At 61.6% G+C, this 20,641-nt stretch overlaps 4 protein-coding genes across 15 annotated transcripts in view; 2 read left to right on the top strand and 2 right to left on the bottom strand.

Annotated features, from left to right (window-relative positions):
• RANBP3 (RAN binding protein 3) overlaps nt 1–5,759 on the top strand; it is a 51,367-nt gene extending 45,608 nt beyond the window's left edge. For 9 of the 12 annotated variants that reach the window (XM_057708610.1, XM_057708605.1, XM_057708607.1 and 6 more), the window contains 6 exons: nt 869–971; nt 1,399–1,523; nt 2,809–2,929; nt 4,607–4,749; nt 5,174–5,357; nt 5,442–5,759. In XM_057708610.1, coding sequence (XP_057564593.1) covers nt 869–971; nt 1,399–1,523; nt 2,809–2,929; nt 4,607–4,749; nt 5,174–5,357; nt 5,442–5,485 — 720 coding nt within the window. In that variant the 3' untranslated portion in view covers nt 5,486–5,759. The remainder of the gene's footprint in view (nt 1–868; nt 972–1,398; nt 1,524–2,808; nt 2,930–4,606; nt 4,750–5,173; nt 5,358–5,441) is intronic. The other 3 variants (XM_057708608.1, XM_057708606.1, XM_057708611.1) reach the window with 1 other exon arrangement.
• Nucleotides 5,760–7,293: 1,534 nt separating this feature from the next.
• CAPS (calcyphosine) lies at nt 7,294–8,149 on the bottom strand. The gene is made up of 4 exons (XM_057708617.1): nt 8,058–8,149; nt 7,800–7,977; nt 7,465–7,671; nt 7,294–7,395 (listed from the first exon to the last, which is right to left on the bottom strand). The coding sequence occupies exons 1-4, from the start codon at nt 8,138–8,140 to the stop codon at nt 7,294–7,296; spliced, it is 570 nt and encodes a 189-aa protein (XP_057564600.1). The 5' UTR covers nt 8,141–8,149.
• A 1,762-nt stretch (nt 8,150–9,911) lies between these two features.
• On the bottom strand, nt 9,912–14,083 carry VMAC (vimentin type intermediate filament associated coiled-coil protein). The gene is made up of 2 exons (XM_057710438.1): nt 12,881–14,083; nt 9,912–11,704 (listed from the first exon to the last, which is right to left on the bottom strand). The coding sequence occupies exons 1-2, from the start codon at nt 13,069–13,071 to the stop codon at nt 11,386–11,388; spliced, it is 510 nt and encodes a 169-aa protein (XP_057566421.1). The 5' UTR covers nt 13,072–14,083; the 3' UTR covers nt 9,912–11,385.
• A 60-nt stretch (nt 14,084–14,143) lies between these two features.
• Nucleotides 14,144–20,450, top strand: NDUFA11 (NADH:ubiquinone oxidoreductase subunit A11). The gene is made up of 4 exons (XM_057710439.1): nt 14,144–14,332; nt 18,547–18,639; nt 18,760–18,882; nt 20,262–20,450. The coding sequence occupies exons 1-4, from the start codon at nt 14,236–14,238 to the stop codon at nt 20,372–20,374; spliced, it is 426 nt and encodes a 141-aa protein (XP_057566422.1). The 5' UTR covers nt 14,144–14,235; the 3' UTR covers nt 20,375–20,450.
• Nucleotides 20,451–20,641: the final 191 nt, after the last annotated feature.

Below are 20,641 nucleotides of genomic sequence, written 5' to 3'. Positions count from 1 at the left end.
TCAGACCCACCTTAAAAGAGGGGCGGGGGGAGCAGGGCTGGCGGCCCAGGGGGGCGCTGCAGGAGCCTGTGTCACGCTTCCTGTCTCCCCTCGTCCTGAGACAGGCTTCCCTTGGGCCACGGCCACACTTTCTCCTGGGGAAGGGCACGTGTGGTGACAGCTGTCAGGCCAGAGTCCTTAGCCGTGTGCTGGCAGGACCACCCTGCACCACCACTGAAGCCAAGGAGGGGCAGCCCTGAGGGGCCCGTGCAGGGCCCCCGGTGTCCCCTGCACTCCTGACACACACCACTGCCGAGGCACGTAGCTGGTCGCAGAGGGCCCGGCCGGCGCGAGTTGCCTGCTTCCTTATTTTTCTTAACTTCTCTTTCCCAGTCAGACACACACGCAGCCCCGCTGTGTCCACTGTGAGGGCGTTTGAGGCGCACCCGATTCCTGCCGTCTTGGCCTCGGTGCTTTTTACGCTGAGCAGCTGTCTGCTCCTTTTCCCGAGCCTCGTGCTGCCCTTTTTCGATTGTAATGAAGTAGTCAAAGGACCGCCTCACGGGCCAAGGTGACCGGGCGGCCCAGGGTCCACCGGTGGCAGCGCCTGCGGGTGATGCCGCAGAGGCTCAGAGGCGGGCCATGTACTCGTGCGGGGCGGCCTGCGGGGATGGACAGCTGCATGTGTCTGCGGGTGTCGCACGGGCGAGCGCCCAGTGGGGACGAGCTGGGGGGGGCACGTCCCCCGAGCTGCGAGAGGCTCCTCGGCTGGGCAGGGGCATGCCCAGAGCTGCCTCCCGGCGGAGGGGCTTCCTGTCCTGCAGCCGTCGGTCGGCCCACCGGGCCCACCCCCACACGCCCTCCTCCTGTGCACCTTCCCTCCCCGCAGAGCCCGCCCAAGTTAAACGAGGTCAGCTCAGATGCCAACAGAGAAAACACAGCGGCCGAGTCCGGGTCCGAGGCCTCATCCCAGGAGGCCACCCCCGAGAAGGGTAGGCCTCCGTCCTGCCCCCTCCTCTGGGGGGCGTGGGCCGGGAGGGAGGGACGGGGACGCTGTGAGGCACCCCCCGCGACAGCCCGCAGCGCGGGTGCTGGTGTCCAGTGAGCAGCTGCCTGGCGACCAGGATGGGCGTGGGGTGGTCGTCACCCTCCCCCTCGCCCTGAGGCGGCAGAGGGGAGCCGCTCTTCAGCACTCAGAGGGCCCTCGCTGTCTGCTGTCCTCCCCCGAGGTGGGGGGGGGGGACCACAGCCGTGCTGGCCGCCCCCGGCGGCCGCCTTGCAGACTCTGAGGCAGACGTACGTGGCACGTTGCTGGTGGCCGCCAGGGCCGCCGGCCCCCTTGAGGCCACACCCACCTCTTGGGTATCCTGTGAGGTATCTCCCCCCACCCCCCACAACCAAATAGTCGGTGTCTTTTAGCAAATAACATTGCAGAGTCCCTGGCCGAGTCGGCAGCCGCCTACACCAAGGCGACCGCGCGGAAGTGCCTGCTGGAGAAGGTGGAGGTCATCACCGGGGAGGAGGCCGAGAGCAACGTGCTGCAGGTGAGGGCGGTAGCCGTGGGGCCCCGTCCGTGGTGCTCACGGACTTCTTGTATTACTTTGTTTTAGGGCAAAATAGTCTCAATAGTTCAGGGGATTACAAAGGCTTCTAACTGACACCTTCTCTTGCCACCCAGAATCAACAGCTGGGATTATTTTGTTCTGGTGGGGCTGTGTTCTTTTGTTAGCCCAGACCCCGTGGCACTCTTGCCCCGTCCCCGTCTTCCTCCCCACGGGGACAGCGCGCCCAGTGTGGTGGGCTCCGTCTGCTCTTTGTCCTTTCACACGTACCTGTGTGTGCACCTGTAAACCACGTGTACGTGGTGTTGGGGAGTTTTTAATGTGGGGTTTTTAGTGGTACTTCTGTTCTCCACTCACAGGTTTTTTAATCTGTCCATCTTGAGAGATGTTGACTTATAAAGATCACCGGCAAACGTTTTCTATAAAGGGCCACATGTGGTCTCTGTTGCATTTTTTTAAAACGTGTAACAGCTTTATCGAGATACAGTGCACATACTATGAAATGCACCCTTTGAAAGCATACGGCTCTGTGGTTTTTAGTATATTCACAGAGCTGTGCAAACGTCACTGCTAATTTAGAACGTTTTTGCCCCCCACAGAAGAAGCCTTGTGCCTATTTGCGGTCACTCCCCCTCCCGCAGCCCCTGGCAGCCACTCACCAGTGCCTCACGGCTCTCCGTGGCTGGAGAGCAGTCCACTGCGTACATGGACCACATTTCTTTATCCAGACGCCTGTTGGTGGACACTGGGTTTGTTTCCGCTTCGGGGGTGTTAAGAATGGTGCTCTGTGAACATTCCGGTACAGGTGTCTAAGTGAACACGTGCTTCACTCGCCTTCGGTAGATACCTAGGAGTGGAATTTCTGGGCCGTATGATACCTCCACGTTTAACGTTTTGAAGGACAGTTTTCCATGGCGGCTGCACCATTTTCCATCCCCATCAGCCAGGTGTGAGGGTGCTGATTTCTCCACATCCTCCAATACCTGTTGTCACCTGTCCTTCTGGGTATACCCATCCTAGTGGGTATGAAGTGGTATCTCATTGTCGTTTTGACGTGCATTTCCTTAATGATTTTTTTTAATACTCCTCTAAAGATGTAAAATCCATTCTAGCTCGAAGGCAGGACAAAAAGTGTCCAAGGGCCGGACGTGTGCCCCAGGCCACAGTTCGTTGACCCCGGTGGTTCATGGCGGGTTCCCTGCAGGGTCCCAGGGCCCGTCTGCCCGGCCAGGGTCCCTGCTCACCCAGAGGGCCGCCTGTCCTGCAGATCCAGTGTAAGCTGTTTGTCTTCGACAAGACCTCGCAGTCATGGGTGGAGAGAGGCCGGGGGCTGCTCAGACTCAACGACATGGCGTCGACCGACGACGGGACGTTGCAGTCCCGACTAGGTGAGCTGCGGCCGCTTCCTGTGGGGGCGTGGGGCGGGGCTCCCGAGCTTTCCCACAGCCGCCAGCCCTCCGCCCGTGGGACCTGGCCGGCCCAGAGGCTCTGGCCGCCAGCCCTTCTGTGATTCTCCGCTTCCTGGTTGTGAAAGTGGATGAAAGAATTTAGTCATTTTTTAAACTTATTTTCTGGTGATAAAAGTGCCCACTGCTTTGTGGTAGGAAGACGGAGAAATCAGACATCAACGAGAGCCTGGTTGTGGAGGGAGGGGGACCTCGGCCGCAGCGTCTGGGCGGCCCGCCCCTGCCCTGTGGCCTCTGCTGGGGAAGTGGGCGCCGTCTCCTGCTCGTCACTTGCTCTTTCGTGGGCCTGTGCCTGTGTCATTGGATTTTCCTTAAGATGTGACTATTCTTGAAAGACTTCTTTGTTAACATTCTGTCGACAGTGACTGTATTTACCCATTGCCCTGTCGACGGACATTAGCTTGTTCCTAATTTTTTTGCCTTGTGAATAATGTCCATACGTGAATCTTATTCCTGGAAGTTAGCTTGTTACAGAAAGAATGTGAGTGTGTTTGTATATATGTGAAACATGTGTTCGTCTTTTTTTTTTTTTTTCTTTTGGTTATCCTCCCAAATTAAAGTGGTCCTCTCGTCTTTATAGAAACGTCCATTCCTGGCCCGGGGCATGGCTCACGCTACGTCCTTTCCACAGTGTTTTTATGCACTTGGGCTTCTGTTCGGGCACCGTTCTTTTTCATTTTTCCTAATGGAAACGTGCAAGCCTGTGTGGACAGAGAGGGCACGGGATCTCGAGCCTCGCAGCTCGAGGCTGTGCCCCCTGGGCCATCAGCCTGTGACCAGCCTCGTGGCCGCGCTGTCCCCTCCCTTGCTGAGATCCATCCCGGCCATGTTCTCCTTTCACCCGCACAGCCTTTGATCCTTGACACAGACCTTCCCGCCGCTGAGCTGCTAGGGTGGGGGTTGGGCTGTGAGGCCAGGCTGGGGTTAGACACAGTCACCTGGTTTAGGGTGACCACTTGTAACCCAGTCTGGGTTTTCCCGTGGGGAGAGCCGGGCTGGCGGGAAGCCCAGGGCTCACCAGCATCCCCAGGGTGAGGGGCGTGGGCAGGGAGGGTAGGCTTGGACACATTGAGCAGGACGACGTTGGCCTTGGGCCCGCCATGGGGAACTTGAGGTCTCGTGCATTTCCAGAGAGGGAAGCTCTGTCCCCTGTTTTTCTCCATCACGTGCTGGCCTCAGTCTGTCTTTGTCTCCCTCCTGATGGAACTCTGAGCAGCGGTCAGCCCTGACCTTTCCTCAGAGTGGTTAGCCCCTTTTCATGGGGCAGGAGCTGGGCCTTGGCCAGTGGGTGGCCACACACCAGTGCATGGCGACAGGGGGCGTCACCTTGGTGTGGCGCGTTCCCAGTGTGCAGCCCCATCTCTGCCTCCTGCTCCTGCTCAACCACCCCTCCCCCAGGGCAGCCGCAGTCCTGGCCTCAGCGCCACCCGTGGACGTCCCCGGGGGGTGGGGGTGGGGCGCCAGGGCTGCCGCTCCGCAGACAGGCAGGAGGCTTTCCTGGACCTTGGGGGGTCGTGGGGTTTCGCCCTGGGGATGTTGGCGTCCCTGCAGGCTGTGGGCGGCGGGCGGGGACAGGGCTGACGGCCTCGTCGGTTGCAGTGATGCGGACCCAGGGCAGCCTGCGGCTGATCCTCAACACCAAGCTCTGGGCCCAGATGCAGATGGACAAGGCCAGCGAGAAGAGCATCCGCATCACGGCCATGGACACCGAAGACCAGGGCGTGAAGGTCTTCCTGATCTCGGTGAGCAGCCCCGGGGATGGGGCGGGCTGGGCCGGGCTGCTGCTGGCCTCGCGGGGAGAAGAGCCGCCGGCCCGCACAGCCCCCAGACAAGGGCAGCAGCTCCACGCCCAGCACTCGGTGCCCTGCCCTGCCCTGAGGGCCTGGCCCCTGGAGAGGAGGAGGCCTCCAGGGTCAGGATGGCTCTCCGAGGACTGGCCCGGCCCGGCGACAGGCTCTGAACCTCTCGGGAGGACAGGCCCTGGGGGTGAGGGAGCTTGGGTCTGCTGTCCCCGGGTTTGTCGAGGAGAGGGGCCAGGCTCCTCCCCGGTCCCGGCCCGGGGGCTGTGGCATCCCGTTACAGCAGGGGCTGCGGCCACAGCTACCGAGGAGGGGGTCTTCCCACGAGGCCCTGTAACCCGGCCCTTCTTCCCTCTGCCTCCCGCAGGCCAGCTCCAAGGACACGGGCCAGCTGTACGCGGCCCTGCACCACCGCATTCTGGCCCTGCGCAGCCGCGTGGAGCAGGAGCAGGAGGCCAAGCCGCCGGCCCCCGAGCCCGGGGCCGCCCCGTCCCATGAGGACGACAGCGATGACGACGACGTCCTGGCTCCTTCGGGGGCCGCCGGAGGCGGTGAGCCGGGCGTCCCGGGCTGACCCGAGGGGTGGGGCCGCGTCCGGGGCAGGGACCTGACAGCCAGGCCGCTGCTTCCCACAGGCGCTGGCGACGACGGGGACGGTCAGACAGCTGGGAGCACATAGCGCCAGGAGCCGGCTGCCCGCGAGCCTGCTGCTTTTGTCCGTCTGTCTGCCCTCCCGCCCACCCCTCCCGCCGCAGCGTCGAGGCGCGGGGCTCGGGAACCACACCCCCCGCTGGGCTGGCGGCAGTCTGGACCCGCACGCCCTGTTCAGGAGCAGCCGCGGGAGCTGCCTGACTGGGGTCAGGGGCACGAACCTCATCATATTGATGAGCGAAGCGCAGAGAACACCTCCCCCCTGAAGTGACATGCACATCGGGACTTGTCATGGCTCCTCACTGGGACTGGGCCCCTCGTGTCTTCACCCCGCCCGCCTCGTGTCTCTGGCTCTCCCCGCCGCCGCCTGCCCGGGCCGCCGGGTCTGTCCACACAGTGTCACACGGGACCTGCTGGACCTTCTGTTACGACGCTCTATACCTCCCGGCTCCCACGTGCTGGTTTGGGGGTTTTATTTTTAGATCTTTTCTCCCCCCCCAAGGCTTTGTGTCTGGTGTCCTGGATCGAGGCGCTTCTCTTCGTGTGTTGAGCAGGTGTGGCTCCGTCGCGGGCTGCATCCTCATTCCCGCTATGGCCCTGGCCCTGGTACTGGGGGTGCTCGGAGGGCTGCTCGGGGGCCGCCCCCCCGTGTTCCCCACCTGGGGTTCCTCCAGGCTGGGTCGTGGGGTGTGGAGGGGTTGGGCCCCGGGCCTGGACAGCCTGTCTAGGAAGGGTCGCTGGACATGGGAAGGGCTCCCCCATCCTCCTGTCTGTCCCCATGACACGGGTCACCTGTCACCGGGCACCCAGGGGCAAACCTGCTTCCTGCTGTTGGCCATTCCTTCCTTGTCCAGCCGTGGACATCTCTTCCCCTAAGACCATCGAGGGCTGGGTGCCTCTGCGAGAGGCAGAGGGGGACCCTGGCAGGGCCTTTGAGGAGCGGGCAGTGAGCAGACCAGTTCCAGACAGCAGGCAGAACCCGTGCTCGCAGCACACGCGGAAGCGGCACCCTCTGCCCGCCCCACCCCAGAGCATGGCCAAAAGCCATCTGGGCGCTGCCCACCTGGGGAGGCCTGCAGAGGAGGCCTCTGTGCACGGGGCGCTCACGGCGGGAGGAGGAGGCCCAGCCGAGCTGTGCCGTCTGCGCCTGAGCCTCGGGGGACACCAGAGGCCCTCCCGCAGATCTGGTCACACTTCTCTGCTTTAAGCCTTAGCCAACTAGTGACAAGTAAAACCAGATAATGCCCATGTGTTTTGGAACATTTATGTAAGATTGTCATATGAAATGTATTTGGGAACTACATTAAAACTTTTAACTAAAACGCTGGCCTCCTGTGTGCCCCAGGGGCCTCAGGAAGCCAGGTCACCTGGCCGGGAATGGTTCCTCGAGCAACCCGGCCTGCCCCACACTCCACACCTTGGGCAGGTGACCAAGCCTGGCTGTCATCTGAGACGGGCTACTCCGTGCAGAGCCTGGCTTCACAGAAGAGCCATCTGCCTCCACACACGGGTGCTGCCTGGCTTCCAGGGGAACCACAAGGAGGGGTGGGGGTGGGGACAGGGTCCACCAAGCCAAGCTGGGAGGAGGTCTGGGGTCGGCGCAGCTGGGCAGGGAGGGCCTTGCTCCCTGGGGTCCTGGGCCAGTGACCCATCGCTGGAACCTTTGTCACACTAACCGCTGGTGGCCAAGCGGTGTCCCCGGAAACCTGGTCCAGCCGGTTCTGCGGCCTCAGCCCTCCCACACTCCCCTCCATCCCCCACATCGGGCTGCTCAGCTCAAAGCCCGGGTGAGAGGGGCCCTGGCTCGGGGTTGCCAGCCGAGCGGGTGTGCGCTGTTCACAGCCGCCAGGCGCTGGTCATCATGGCCACGAACTCCTCATCCGTGTCCACGGAGGTGCTCACACCACTGTAGTAGTCCTGGAACTCAGCCAGCGTGACCTGAGGGTAGATGGGCCATGACGGGGGACCAGAGGCGAGGGTAGAGGGGGTGGGGGCTCTGCAACCCACCTGCCCGTCCTTCTCAGAGGAGTCAAAGTTGTCCAGGAAGCGGCGAAGCACCTCCTCCTCTGTCCACTCCCCGCTCCGCACCTTGGGGTGAGCGCGGCCGCTGTACACCCCCCGGAGGTCATCCACAGTCACCACGCCATCCCCGCTGCGGTCCAGCTTGGCGAACGCAGCTGCAATGACCGCCTCTCTGGCCTGGGACATGGGGGGCTGCGGGGGGCAGTAGTGGTGACTGGGTGCAGGGCACGGGAGGGCCTCCAAGTCCCCGCAAGAGCTCAGACCCCCCCCCCCGGCGGCAGGGCGGGGGGCTCGCCCCCCAGTCGTGCACCCAGCCTCACCCTCAGCGCCCGCAGGAACTCCTCCAGGTCCAGCGTCCCGCTTCCATCGCGGTCCCAGCGCCTGCACACTCCCTCCGCCTCAGCTGTGTCAAGCACCAGTCCCAGCTTGGCCAGGCCCCGCTGGAGCTCCCCTGCGTCCAGGGACCGGCTCCCATCCCGGTCCAGGCGTCGGAAAAACCTTGGGGGCGGGGGCAGGGGGCGTCGTTGGAAAGTGACCCGTGGGGCTGGGGGGTCAGGAGGTGTGAGGGGACAGCTCACCTGGCCAGACCCTGGATGCCTGAGGCCCCTCGGGACAAGCACTGGGCCCGGAGCTTCTCCACGGTGGCGTCCACGGCATCCATGCTGGGTCAGGGCTCCCCGGGCTGCTGGATGGGAGAGAGATCTAGGGGAGCGGGTCCTGCTCGGTGATCCAGCTACAGGCTGGGCGCCCCCACTCACTCACCTGGCCTTGGTCAGCCCTGGCGTCTGGGTGGCTACTCTGCCTGCCTCCTGCCTGCTCTGCCCGGGGCGTTTGCAGTGCGTCCTGCCAGGCAGGGCTGTTGCTAAGGGACGGTGTCCGGGAGCCTGGGAGGGGCCCCAGCTGTAACTCTCTCTGCACCAGGGCCTCGCGGTCCTCAGCATGGCCCCATGGGGGCGTGTGGCAGGCCAAGTGGGACAGGGCAGTGCTGTTGGTGCCACTGCTGCCCACCCACCGTCTTGCCCGCTTACTCCCAGCCCTGCAGTGCCCAGGCCTGGGATAGAGACAGGCCCAGATCGGGGGGGGGGGGGGGGGGAGGGCGCGTGGGGGGGGCGTGTGCACGACCTAACCACAGCCTTGCGGGGACCAGTGTCCTGGATGGAGGGAGGCAAGACCCAATTCCTGTGTGACCTGGGGCAGGTCCCCTCCCCTTTCCGGGCTCCCCCAACCACCTGCCCCTTTCCACAGGGCCACAGCCAAAGCTGCTGAGGGATCCAAGTTTAAAGGGCTCGAGGTGGCCCAGACCCGCCTCAGACGGGAGGCGCTGAGACTAGTGCTGGCTGAGCCGAGATGCAGCCGCGTCCTACAGACATCTCAACGTTGGGTTGGACAAAGCAATTCCCGGTAGTTACTCAGGGGCAGTCGTGGTATTTTTGTCAACATGGGTCTTTTGGTGGTTGGTTTCCAGTTCTCAAACATCACTTGGTGGGCTTGCTCATGAGAAGCTGCTGGCCAGGGGCTTCAATACCAGAAGAGAAGCAACCCTGACCCCTGACATCCGTAAACCAAGGCCGCCGTCACAGAACGCCTTCCATCGACACGTTGGACATCTTGTACGCTGAGAGTGCTACACCAACAGGCAGAATCAAAAGTGATAATGGATCTCCCAGGACTTAAGACATGGGCCCCCGTGTGGGGATCCCCCCAACCCGCAGAAACCCAGAGATCATCAGAGGCTTTTCAGAGCTTGGAGTTGCACACAGCACAGGGATATCGTCAAAAGTTGCTGCCGTGGTCAGAAGGCACGCCGTGGATCACAAGCTACCGGGCGCTGCGATGCGAGCCACAGCTGATTGCAACACCAGCAGTTTTATGAGAAACTGCAGTGACATTCTGCTGCAGAAATTTTCTCGTGGCTCGCTGCCGTCCAAAATACTTTGCGTAGGCAAAGAAACACTCCATTGTGTGTTTTCAGGAGGGTTACAAACGTCGAATTTTTTTTCTGTAGAAAAATGTAGAATGTATCCACAACTATGGTAGCTCTGTTTGGGCATCTCCACATCTTTAAGAGAATCGGAATTTCAACAATAAAACATTGGAAGTTGCCTGGGCCCTCCCAACCCGGAGGCCCTTTCCACTTTACCTCTCTGAGCCTCACTTTGCACGGCTGTACGATGGGACAACGCCTGTGTGCGTAGGTGGCTGAGGAGACACGACCGTGTATGTAAAGTGCCTGGCACAAGTTCCCGGGACCATAACTTGTGTCTCCCCACCCAGGACGAGGAGCAGCACAGCGGCCCCCTCTCCAGCCCCTACACCAGGAAGAGAGGAGGAAGGACCAGCGCCATGAAATCATTTGGTTTATTCTTGAGCTCAGACAGGCCCCAGCCCACCTTCCCCTTGTACAAACAGCATCCCTCCCCGCCCCCCCCCCCCCTTATTCATCCAGAGGAGAAAACCGGGCCATTGTTACCACCCTGAGGGGTCACTGTGAGATGCCAGGCGGCACCATCCTGAGGGCTGAGGGTGGACGCTAAGCTTTCTGGGCCGGAAGGGGCTGTGCCCTGTGGCGGTTCCTGGTGTGATGATTCCCTGAGTCAGGAGGCGGGAAACAGCTGCCATGGTACCAGGCCAGGCACTTGGGCTGGGCAGAGAAAGGCACACGGGGTTCCCTGTTTTGATAAAAAAGCAAAGCACCCCCGACTGTCTCTGGCCAAGAAGGGCAGCATAGAAATTAGTGAAAAAATAGATTCTCTAGGGAATATACAAAAAGAGCCAGCTGCTGCTACAAAAGCTACTGGCCAAGGGGCCTCATCGGATGTGCTGGGGTCCCTGGCTCCCTTCAGGGCCGAGAGACCCATCCTCTTCCTACTGGGGTCCCAGAGTGTACCGGGCACTGGTGACAGACAGAACAAAAACCCTGCCCTCATGGAGTTTCCACTCCAATGTTAAGAAGTTACATAAAGAAAATAAAATGAGGCAATGGGTGTGGAGTGGGGAAGAATGACTTCTGATAAGGGGGTCAGGGAAGGCCTCTTGGAGGAGGTGACGTTTGAGCAAAGACCTGAGTGACAAGGAGCTAGTCATGTGACACCTGGGGGAAGAGCATTCTAGGCAGAGGGAACAGCCAGTGTAAAGGCCCTGAGGCAGGACGCTATCAAGGAAAGGTTATGGGATGCCCGAGTTTGCCTGGGCAGCAAAGCCTGGCTGCCAGCGTCTCAGCACATCTTCCACATGCACATTTTTCCCTGGGTTGAGGGCAGGATAGAATTAAGGGGAAAAAAATCTAGGATTAAAAATTTGTCTTCGTATCACCAATGCAAAGTGGCCTGAGGCTTGAGGCTCACAATTCTGGACTGAGATGAAGAAAAAGCTTTAGGATGGGGGATGCTTCAGGAGGAAAAGAAATCAGGGCAGAGGGGAAAGAAGGAGAGAAACTCAAATCACGTGAACTTGATGCCATCCGCCTCCACCAGAAAAAGAGAAATCTCAAATGCAGATGCTTTAGGGACCAGACATCTGGCCCTAGGAGAGAGGAGGGAGCCAACTGAAACTCACACTTGCTAAAGAGGGTGCCCTGGCCGCAGATCCAGGCAGGCACGGCCCAGTCTGAAGCCAGAAATCCAGATTTTTGTGTAAGTGCTGTCAGTTCTCCAACAAAGCTGATGGATTCAAGGTTTTGGGTTTTTTTTACAAAAAACTTACGTCCAGGTTCAACATGTGCATTTCTCCTGCAGGCCACCCATTTGAAACCTATGACTCTTTAGCAGGTTCTGACGTTTGAACAGGATTATGGCTCTGCTACGGGGTTCTCTCTGGGGTACTGGTGACCCCCAAGGACACCCACAGCAGTGGAAAAAGTCCCCACGGGGGTCCTCTTTCTCCATTCTGGAATCTGCTCTCTGGGACTCACACAGTGGTCCCAAACACTGCAGGCTGGAGATGGTCCCTGTCCTCTTCCTCCCTGGTACTGTTGGCAAGGGATGAACTGGGCCCAACAGGGAGGGGGTGGCCGGGGTCACTGGCCGGCAGGGGCCCCAGGCGCTCGGCCTCAGCCAAGGTGGCCAGCAGCCCAGCCAGGGCTGGCCGACGGCGGCAGATCTCCTGCAGCAGTTCAGCCCGGGGCAGCAGCTGCCCGATAAGCTCGTCCCTCTGGCGCACAGCAGCCTGCAGACTCTGGACAGCAGCCCCGGAGGTCAGCAGCTGCTCCTGTAGAGCGGCAATCTCACTGGTGGGGAGGCAAGAAGGGGCAGTTATGGTCCTGGGGAACCAGAGGTTCTCTTACCCTGTTCCTGACCTCCATCCTTGTCAGGATAACCACCCCCCGCACCCACACACACTCAGTTATGGACTGAATGTCGGTGTCCCTCGCTGCCCAAATTCATACACTGAATCCCTACACCACAATGTGATAGTATCTGGAGACGGGGCCTTGAGAGGTCAGTAAAGTTTAGATGAGGTCATGAGGGTTTCCTTATAAGAAGAGACACCAGAGAGCTTGCGCTCTCTCTCTCTGTGCCACATAAGGACACAGTGGGAAGATGACCATCTGCAAGCCTCACTAGGAACTAAATCTGTCAGTACCTTGGTCTTGGATTTCCCAGCCTCCGGAACTGTAAGAAATAATTTGCTATTGTTTAAGCCACCCAGTCTGTGGCATTCCTTAACGGCAACCTCAGCAGACCAACACACTCCATCATCCATCCCCCAGCTCTTCCTGCAATTCCCTTGTCCCCTTCATCTTTTCCTATTTGTTCAGCTTGGATTCCTTCCCTCTGGGCCCCCTCAGATCTGTGTGGCCCTGCATCATACCCCACCCCCCCCCATCACCTCATGTTGTAACTGCCTAGCAATGTGTCTGCTTGAGGGCAGGGCTGCATAGGTCTTACTGATGTGCCCTAATACCCAGCACAGTGCCTGGCATATTGTAGGTGCTCAGTATAGATGAAGTAATGAATCCAAGAAGCTCTGAATTGTTTCCCACCTGGTCCTCAGCACCACCTTCTTCCCTGAGCACTTGTCTCATCCCTTTCAATCCTCAGCTAGAGGGACATCCTCAGCTAGAGGATGGGCGGATATCATCCCATTCTCCCCTCCTCAAGAACCTGCTATGACTCCAATACCTACATCAGGCGGCTGGTGGTCCCTGCATCACTCAGGACTAGCGGATTTTGCCTAGTTGTAAAATGGAACCTGTTTAACTTAGATACCCACACTTGTGTGACGTCTCTTAACTTTACATAGTGATGACTAAGTCAAGTATTTTGGTGTTTGCTTTACCAATCCCGCCAGTAGTCCAGCTCTCCGTAAATGCACACAATTTCCCCTGCCAGTCCTTTCCAATCTCGGCTCTGCCTCCGCCCACCTCCTCCGAGAAGTCCATCTGGCGGGCCCCGAGCCTCACCGGTCCTTCGCGCGGCCCAGCTCGTCTAGGGCGGCGCGCAGCTGCTGGTCGTGGCGGGCCAGGCGCTCGGCCTGGGCGCGCACCGTGCGCTCAGCAGCGTCCAGCCGCGCCTCCAGCTCCGCCGCACGCCGGTGCACAGCAGCCAGGTGTGCGTTCGCCTCGCGGATCTGCAGGGGCGGCGGCGCGGACATGGCCCCGGCCGAGATCCAGGCCCGGCCACGCCCACGGGCGGCCCGAACCCGGCCCTAGCCACGCCCCTGGAGGGCCACGCCTCCAGCGGTCCGTTCAGGACGTCGGCGTGATTGGCCGCGATCACCGCTAGGCTCCGCCCCCAGGGCTGGGTCTCTCCCTCCTCAAACCCGAACACCCCCGGCAACTCGAAACTCCGCCCCTGAGCCCGGCCTAACTCCAAGATTGGCCGAGGTCTTAACAAACCACGCCCCCAGGTTGGCCATGTCCTTGGGTGGCACCGCCGTTCAGGCTCCGGCAACAAGATCGGTCATTCCCTCGCGATAGGCCCCGCCCTGCTTAGAAGCTAAAGCGTCGGGTTGGTCAGGCCCCAGATGCGTGGCCACGCCCCCTGGAACAGGCTCGGCTTCTCTCATTGGCCACATTCACGCCCCTTAGGCAATCGTACAGCTCCGGATTGGTCAAGTCCCCTCCAGGTTAAGTTTGGGGTTCTGGCCACGCCCCAAACCTACCGCATCCTTCATCCCGCCCAGGGATTGGACTACAAATTGGGCACGGACCGCGACCTCTAAGAATCCAAGCACTGGGATTGGACACTTTAGCTTTAAGCGCCTGAGCCTGACCGCGCCCCCAAATAGTCGCACGCTGTGCTGACTCTGGCTTAAGACTGGCCACTGGGCGTGATCACACCTCCCCACAGATCCTGGCGCTGGGAGTGGCCACATCTCGCCACGTCCCGCCCCATAATGACGTCTCGCTCCTGGGAAGCGGAATACGGCCCGGGGTCTCCTCTGTGCGTGTGGATAGGCCTCGTGCCTTTGTGAGTCCCCACCTCCGGGAGTCAAACCATCCCTGACCCAGGACCTTCTGAACTGAACTAGCGACATCTGCCTTCCCTGATCCTGGGCGGCCTCAGTTTCCCCCTCCAGAAATCGGCCAGGGTTGCACTCGCCTTTCCTTTACACCAGTCCGGACTCCGACCCTTGAGTGCGCACGTCCCGTGTCCACGTCCGCGGCGCTCAATAAAGTTGCTCGCTTGTTGCCGTCCCGCCGGCGCCAGAGGCTGCGCGCGCCGCCCGGGAAGTCTCGCGAGAGTCAGCGGCGTCCGCCCTTGGGCGCTGGGAGCCGGCGGGTCGGGCCGTGCGGGACCCGGGGTACCAGCCGTCATGGCTAAGACGTTTCTTCACCAGTACTGGGACATTCCCGAAGGCACCGAGTGCCACCGCAAGGCCTACGCCGCCACCACGATCGGTGGTGCCACTGGTGAGCACCCGTCGGGTCCCCGCGGCGGAGGGCGCAGGGTGGCTGTCGGGTCACTGGGGGCTGTCCGAGGGCGTCCTGGAGGTGCTGCGGACCTCGCGGGGTGGCCGTGGTCCTCGTCGGGGTGTCTGGGGAGGCCTTGGGACGCTGCGGGGCTCTCGTACAATATAGACTTGGCGGGGGTGTCGGGCTAGCGCAGAGGGGTCATAGGGTCACTGGGAGCAGTCCGAGGGGGTCCCATGGGGGGCTGGGACTCTCGAGTAGTGGTACGTGGTCATCGTCGGGGTGTCTGAGCCGGCCGAGGGGACCTGTGGTGTGCGATAGACGTTGTGGGGAGGTCTGGCAGGGTTAGAGGGCCCTGGGAGGTCGTGGTACCTGTGACAGGCTGGTCACCGGGCTCGTCAAAATCCCTGGGTGCTCGCGTTTTGAGGTTGTTGTTGAAACGCTCTCACCAGGCTCTGGGGAAGTGACGGAGTGGGACGTGGTGGAGGGGACAGGGCCATCAATCGGAGTCAAAGAAGCTGGAGGGGTCTGAGACTTTCCAGCTGGGCGACTTTGAGATGATTTGCCAGGATCGTGGGTTATTATGGCGGTGTCTGAAGGCAGAAATTTGAGACGGTTCTGGGATGGGTCGAGGTTTTTGTAGGGTCCAGGAGAGCTGGGTGGTCAGAGACATCTGAAGCTTTTATTGGGGGGCCACGAGAGGGATCGTAGGGGTGCTGAGATGATAAATGAAGTGGGTCAGCGGCTACTATAAGGGTGGTGCTGGGGGATCTGAGGGGACCCCCAGCCCTGCTAGTCTCCTGCAGGGCAGACCTCAGAGTCTCGCCTCCTCTAGTCTCCTTCCCAGCCTCACTCTGAGACGTAGATACCGTGGGTTTGGGGGCCACCTCTGTACCTCCAACTCCTGCAACAGGGCCTGGCAGAATTTGCGTCTGCACTGGTAGGTATTTGCGTTAGGGTCAACCTCAGTCAGCCCTACCATTTTCTGCCTAGACAGTAAGATCCGCTGTTATCACCTCCATTTCTCAGAGGTGGGAATTGAAGGTTAGGGAGGTGTATGAACTGCCCTGGGGTCTTTGGAAGCCGGGCTGCAAATCCCAGTCTGCTGGTCTGCTCCTGGCGGGTGACTGGGGCAAGGAATGTGCCTCCAGGGTCCCCATGAAGGGGCTTCAGGAGAAGGCTGAACGGGGAATCCCAGGGGATGGGTTTTGTGGAGTCTGCTTGAACAGAGCCTGGAGGGGGCTTGTTGGGGGGTGTTTGAGGGGGTGCGGGGTGGAAACCTTTGACAGAGGTGCTATGTCGGGTGGTCGTGGAGAGACTCAGTTTTGCGGGTGGTCACTGGCTTCCAGGAACCCTGCAGGGGGCCCAGGGGTCTTAGAGGGTGTCGCTGTGTGTCTGTGTCCCTCACTTTGCCCGCCCGCGTTTTCTCACCGGCCAGCTCCACTCAACACTCAGGACCTGGTTAAACGTGGCCCTCGATCCTCCCTCACCTCCCCCTTCCTTCCATCCCTGCCTCCCCTCGCTCGGCCCTCCACCCAGAGAACTCCTTGCACACTTGGCTTCCGTGGAACGGTGAGCCCCTGGAGGGCAGGGAGCCGGGCTCTCGCTCAGCCCAGCGCCCTGTGGGCACACAGTAACTGGAGGGACAAATGAGTGAGGGAAGGAAGGAAGGCAAGGCAGTAACTAGAAATGAACGAATGACTTTGCGAATGAATGAATGAGTGAAGAAAGGAAGGAAGGAAGGAAGGAAGGCTAGTAGTGACTAGACCAAATGAGTGACTGTGTGAATGAATGAATGGGTGACTGTTGAATGAATGACTGTTGAATGAATGAGTGACTGTTGAACGAATGAGAGACTGTGAGTGAATGAATGAGTGACTGTGTGAATGAATGAATGAGTGACTGTTGAATGAATGAGTGACTGAGTGAATGAATGAGAGACTGAGTGAATGAATGAGTGACTGAGTGAATGAATGAGTGACTGAATGAATGAGTGACTGTGAATGATGAATGAGTGAGGGAAGGAAAGCCAGCAGTAACTAGGAATGAATAAATGAACTGGTGGGGAGTGAGTGAACGAATAAACGAGTGTGCCGTGTGTCTGGAGGCCGCTTCAGGAGGCTGAGGGGAACTGGAAGCAGGTAGAGGCGCTGGGGAGGGATCTTTGGAGGGGGTGACGGGAGCCTGTGGAAGAGGCCAAGTCTGTAGAGACCCTTGAGTGCTGGGGGTGGGGGGTGGCGGCAGCGTCTCAGGAGTCAGGTGGGCTCCTGAGCGGGTCGGGAGGTGGGCTACTGAGTGGTTGCTGTGGGGGAGGGGGGCAGTCCTTAACCGGCAGCTTCCAGGTCATCCGCTCCCAGGTAAGGGACGTCTGAGGGGTCACGGGATGGTGGGGCGCTCTCTGTGTCTGGCCAGGATCGCAGGCATGTGGGGATGGGGTCGATAAGGTTCACTGTAGGACTGGGTTTGGGGACCGTCCCTGAATCTTGTCAGTGGTTCCTCTTCAGGGGGTCATAACCCCTCATTCCTGGCCCGGCTCTGGAGGTCATGCCTCCCCAGGTCCCAGGCAGGATGGGGAGCCCCCTCTGATTAAGCCTCTTTACAAGCTGGGGTTTGTGGGGGAGAGCGTGGGAGAGAATGACTGAGGAAGGGGGCTTGCTGGGCCAGGGTGGGCCGGGCCATGTGGGCGGGGAGGAGCCCCAGCCTCCAGCCCCTCCCCGCTCCCAGCCTTCAGCCGCTCTGAGGGGAGTGGGGACACCAGGGCTCCTCGGGGGATCGGGAAGGATTCCGTCTGGAGCGTCCCCAGGCTGGTGCCTTGACGCAGGAGCCCTGTGTGTGTGTGGCTCTTTCCCCCCCCACACTCTGGTCCCTGGGCCTCGGTTTCCCCGTCTGGGAAGTGGGGTGGCCTTCTTGGCCCTCCTAAGGGTTGCTCTCAAGGTTACCCAGTCTGTCCAGTGTGAAAAGTCCCCCACGGCTCTTGTGAGCTGAAGCCGCGCCAGGGCTGAGGGGCGCTGCTCCGCCGGGAAGGTGACATGTGGGCTGCACGCAAGCTGCAGGGTCTCCAGAAGCTGGAGGCTTGGCGACTGGGCAGGGACCACATCCCGGGGGCGTCGGTGAAGGTGGCACTTGGCCTTTGGGTCAGACCCTCCTGGCTTCCAGGCTGCTCTGCCAGGTGGCATCAGGCGAGTCCCTCTGCCTATCTGAGGGCCCTGCCTCCTTGCCCCCCATGAAGCGACAGATAAGAGGGGACTGAGCCCATCGGGCCCTGAGGAGGCTGAGTGGGGTGGTGGGTGCCCTTTCCACTTGGCAGGTGGCAGTTCTGTTTCGTCTGAGGTGGGCTGGCCCCGGGAGGTCTGTGCGGGCAGCTGGGTCACCCTGGGGGTCTGTCAGGAGAGGAGGGGTGTGTTGTCTGCCCCGACCAGGGTCAGCTGGAGGGTGGGGAGCCCTGTGTTGGGCTGTTCTGGTGACAAGAAGCCAGCCAGGTGGGCTTTGGTCTTCTGGCCACTGGAGAGGATCTGGCTGGGGAGGCTGCCCAAGGGTGCCCCGCCCTCACCCCAGACCCACACACGGCCCCGGTCAGCGTTCACTCAGGAGGCCCTGGGCTAGGACCTCAGGCCTGGCCACCCACCTGACACGTGGCTCCAGGCCCGGTCCCCACCAGGGCCCCTCACGTGTAAAAGCCAAGCAACGGCAGGGCAGCCGAAGCAACAGCAGAGATGGAAGAGCTGAGCAGAGTGGTGAGGCCGAGCTAGCCAGGGGTGAGGGACGGGCCCGGTGGAGGGGCCCGGAGGAGGAGGCGTTGGTGGCCTCGGAGCGAGCCTCTGAGCACCTGCCAAAGAGCCCTGGGCCCCGCGGGAGGATGGAGCCTTTCATGGCAGTGGGGAGCAGGGCCAGGTGCTGGCCCAGCCACCAACGCCCCAGCCTGTCCTCGTGGGGGCCATGGGCTGGGCTGGTGCCCTGCCAGGGGCCAGCGAGGACAGGGGGACACAGGTGGCGTTCTGCAGGCGCTGGGGGTGGGGGGGGGGGCAGGCCTAGCTCATCGACTGTGGGACCCTGGGAGAGCCCTGTAACAGCCCCTCTCCGGGCCAAGCGGTGGCTCCAGGAGCCACCTTGGTGCCTGCCATGGGGATGGGGGAGCAGGAGCTGTGGGGTGGGGAGGGGCCTGCCCCCAGCCAGGGCCCAGGGCTGACTCACCTCACCGCCCTCTCGTCCCACAGGCCTCATCGTCTCTGCCTACAGCGTGGCTCTCCAGACCCCAGCCTCCTTCCTGGAGGGAGTGGCGAGGACAGGACGGTACACATTTACTGCAGGTGAGTGAGCCTGCGCGGCGGGCACCTGGGCTTCTCCTTCGGGGCCCTCCCGGAACTGGCTCGGCCCCTGACTCAGACTCAGGGCCCGTCCCACCCCACCCCCACCCCCACCCCCAACAGCCGCCATCGGTGCCATATTTGGCCTCACCTCCTGCATCAGCGCCCAGGTCCGCGAGAAGCCCGAGGACCCTCTCAACTACTTCCTTGGAGGCTGCGCTGGAGGCTTGACCCTGGGAGTGCGCAGTGAGTGAGCCCGGCTCCCCTGACCTCGGGCACCCCTCCTCCCCCTGTTCTCTCCCCAGTGGGGTGTGGGGCCGGGCAGTCGCCCGGAAAGCTCCCAGCGCCTCTGAACATGGGCAGCAGCTAGTTTAGTAGCGGTATCAGCTGTTGCCGCTCAAGCACCTGCCGCGCACCCACCTCGCTGCATCCTCGCGCCCTCCCGTGGCTCCCCGGGACACTCAGCGTGGTCCCCAAGGCCCCGCACGGACTGTCCTTGTGCCCTCGCTGCCTTGCTCGCTCTGCCCCAGCCCTGTGGCCTCCTTGCGGTGCCCCCTACCCACCAGGCATGGTTCTGCCCCAGGGCCTTTGCACGGGCTGTGCCCTCTGCCTGAACACCCTTCCCCCAGAGTCAGCACAGCGGCCCCTCTCACTGTTCCAACCCCCCACCTAAGATCCAGGCCCCCGCCTGCCCTCGTGTCCTATCTCCCCTCTGTCTGCCACGTCTTGTCTTGTCAGAGAACACAAGGTCACTGCCTGTCTCTACTGCCGGCCCCTGAGCACGGAGCAGGCGCAGCTGGCCCCGGATACCCCTCTCCTGGCACCCAGGGCCCTGCAGGGGAGCCGCTCTCACCATCCCCACTTTACAGACGCAGGGACTGAGGCTCCAAGGGGGGACGAGGTGACCCGAGGTCACCCGGGCAGCAGGAGAGGATGCCTCCCTAGTGGGAGGCAGGGCTGGGCCACAGGCCAGCCTGGCACAGCGGAGCCGCCTGGAATAGGAAGCAGACGCTGGTCTTCCGCCTCCCACGCCTCCCACAGCCTCGGGGCTGGCGCGGGGGAGGGAAGGAGGCCACACGCAGATAAACCGCCCAGGCCCAGCAGGCTGGGAGCGCTCCGCTCCGTGGAAGCTTCCAGCACGGCGGAGAGGGAGGGTGTCATGGAGGGAGGCCCACACCTCCTGGCCTTTGCTTCGAGACCTTGGCTGAGGTCTGGGTTTGACCGGTGCCTCTGAGTCTGCCATGGGCGTGTGAGCCCCGCACCCAGCAGGCAGACCCCCCTCCCCGCAGCTGCTCTCAGGCCCCAGGTGTCCTGCGTCCTCCGCTTCACGGACCACAGGGTGGACTCGGCCAGGACACAGGCTGAGACGCGCCAACACGACATCCGTCCCCTCCTGTCCCCAGACCCAACAGCCAGGACTCCTGCCTCCCTCCTCCCTGCCTCAGTTTCCACACCAGTCTTCAAAGGCAGAGGGCCTGGGGGCTCAATCCCTAAGGAGTGTGCTGTCCCAGCCACCTGAGCTTGGAGGGGGCGGGGTGCGTCCTCTCAGGGTCACGGCCAGCGTCCAGGGTGGGCAGGGGCGAGCACCCCGCGTGCGTGCCTGACGCCAGCCTTCCCACTCGCAGGCCACAGCTACAGGATTGGAGCCGCCGCCTGCGCGTACATGGGCATGACGGCCGCCCTGGTCAAGATGGGCCAGCTGGAGGGCTGGAAGGTGTTTGCAGAGCCCAAGGTGTGAGCACCAGTGCCTCCTGGGACCTCGGACAGGTTGAAATTAATCTAAAAATAATAAATCTTGTGTATGTTTCTGTGCATCTCCCCTCCTCCGTTGTTCCCTGGGATGCAGCCCTGTCCGGGGAGGGCTGGGTGACAGGCCAGCGCCGGTGAGGGGGGCTCAGGGCAGATGCCAGAGGGAGGAGGAGGCGGCAGGAGATAAGGCCCCTGGGACTGTGCCCGATGGGGCCGACAGTGCCCGCTGGGCCCCGAAGGAGGGTGCAGGCGTTGG

Source organism: Hippopotamus amphibius, chromosome 15, assembly GCF_030028045.1.
Source record: "Hippopotamus amphibius kiboko isolate mHipAmp2 chromosome 15, mHipAmp2.hap2, whole genome shotgun sequence".
NCBI lineage: Eukaryota > Metazoa > Chordata > Mammalia > Artiodactyla > Hippopotamidae > Hippopotamus > Hippopotamus amphibius.
This window is presented reverse-complemented; position numbering and strand designations above follow the sequence as displayed.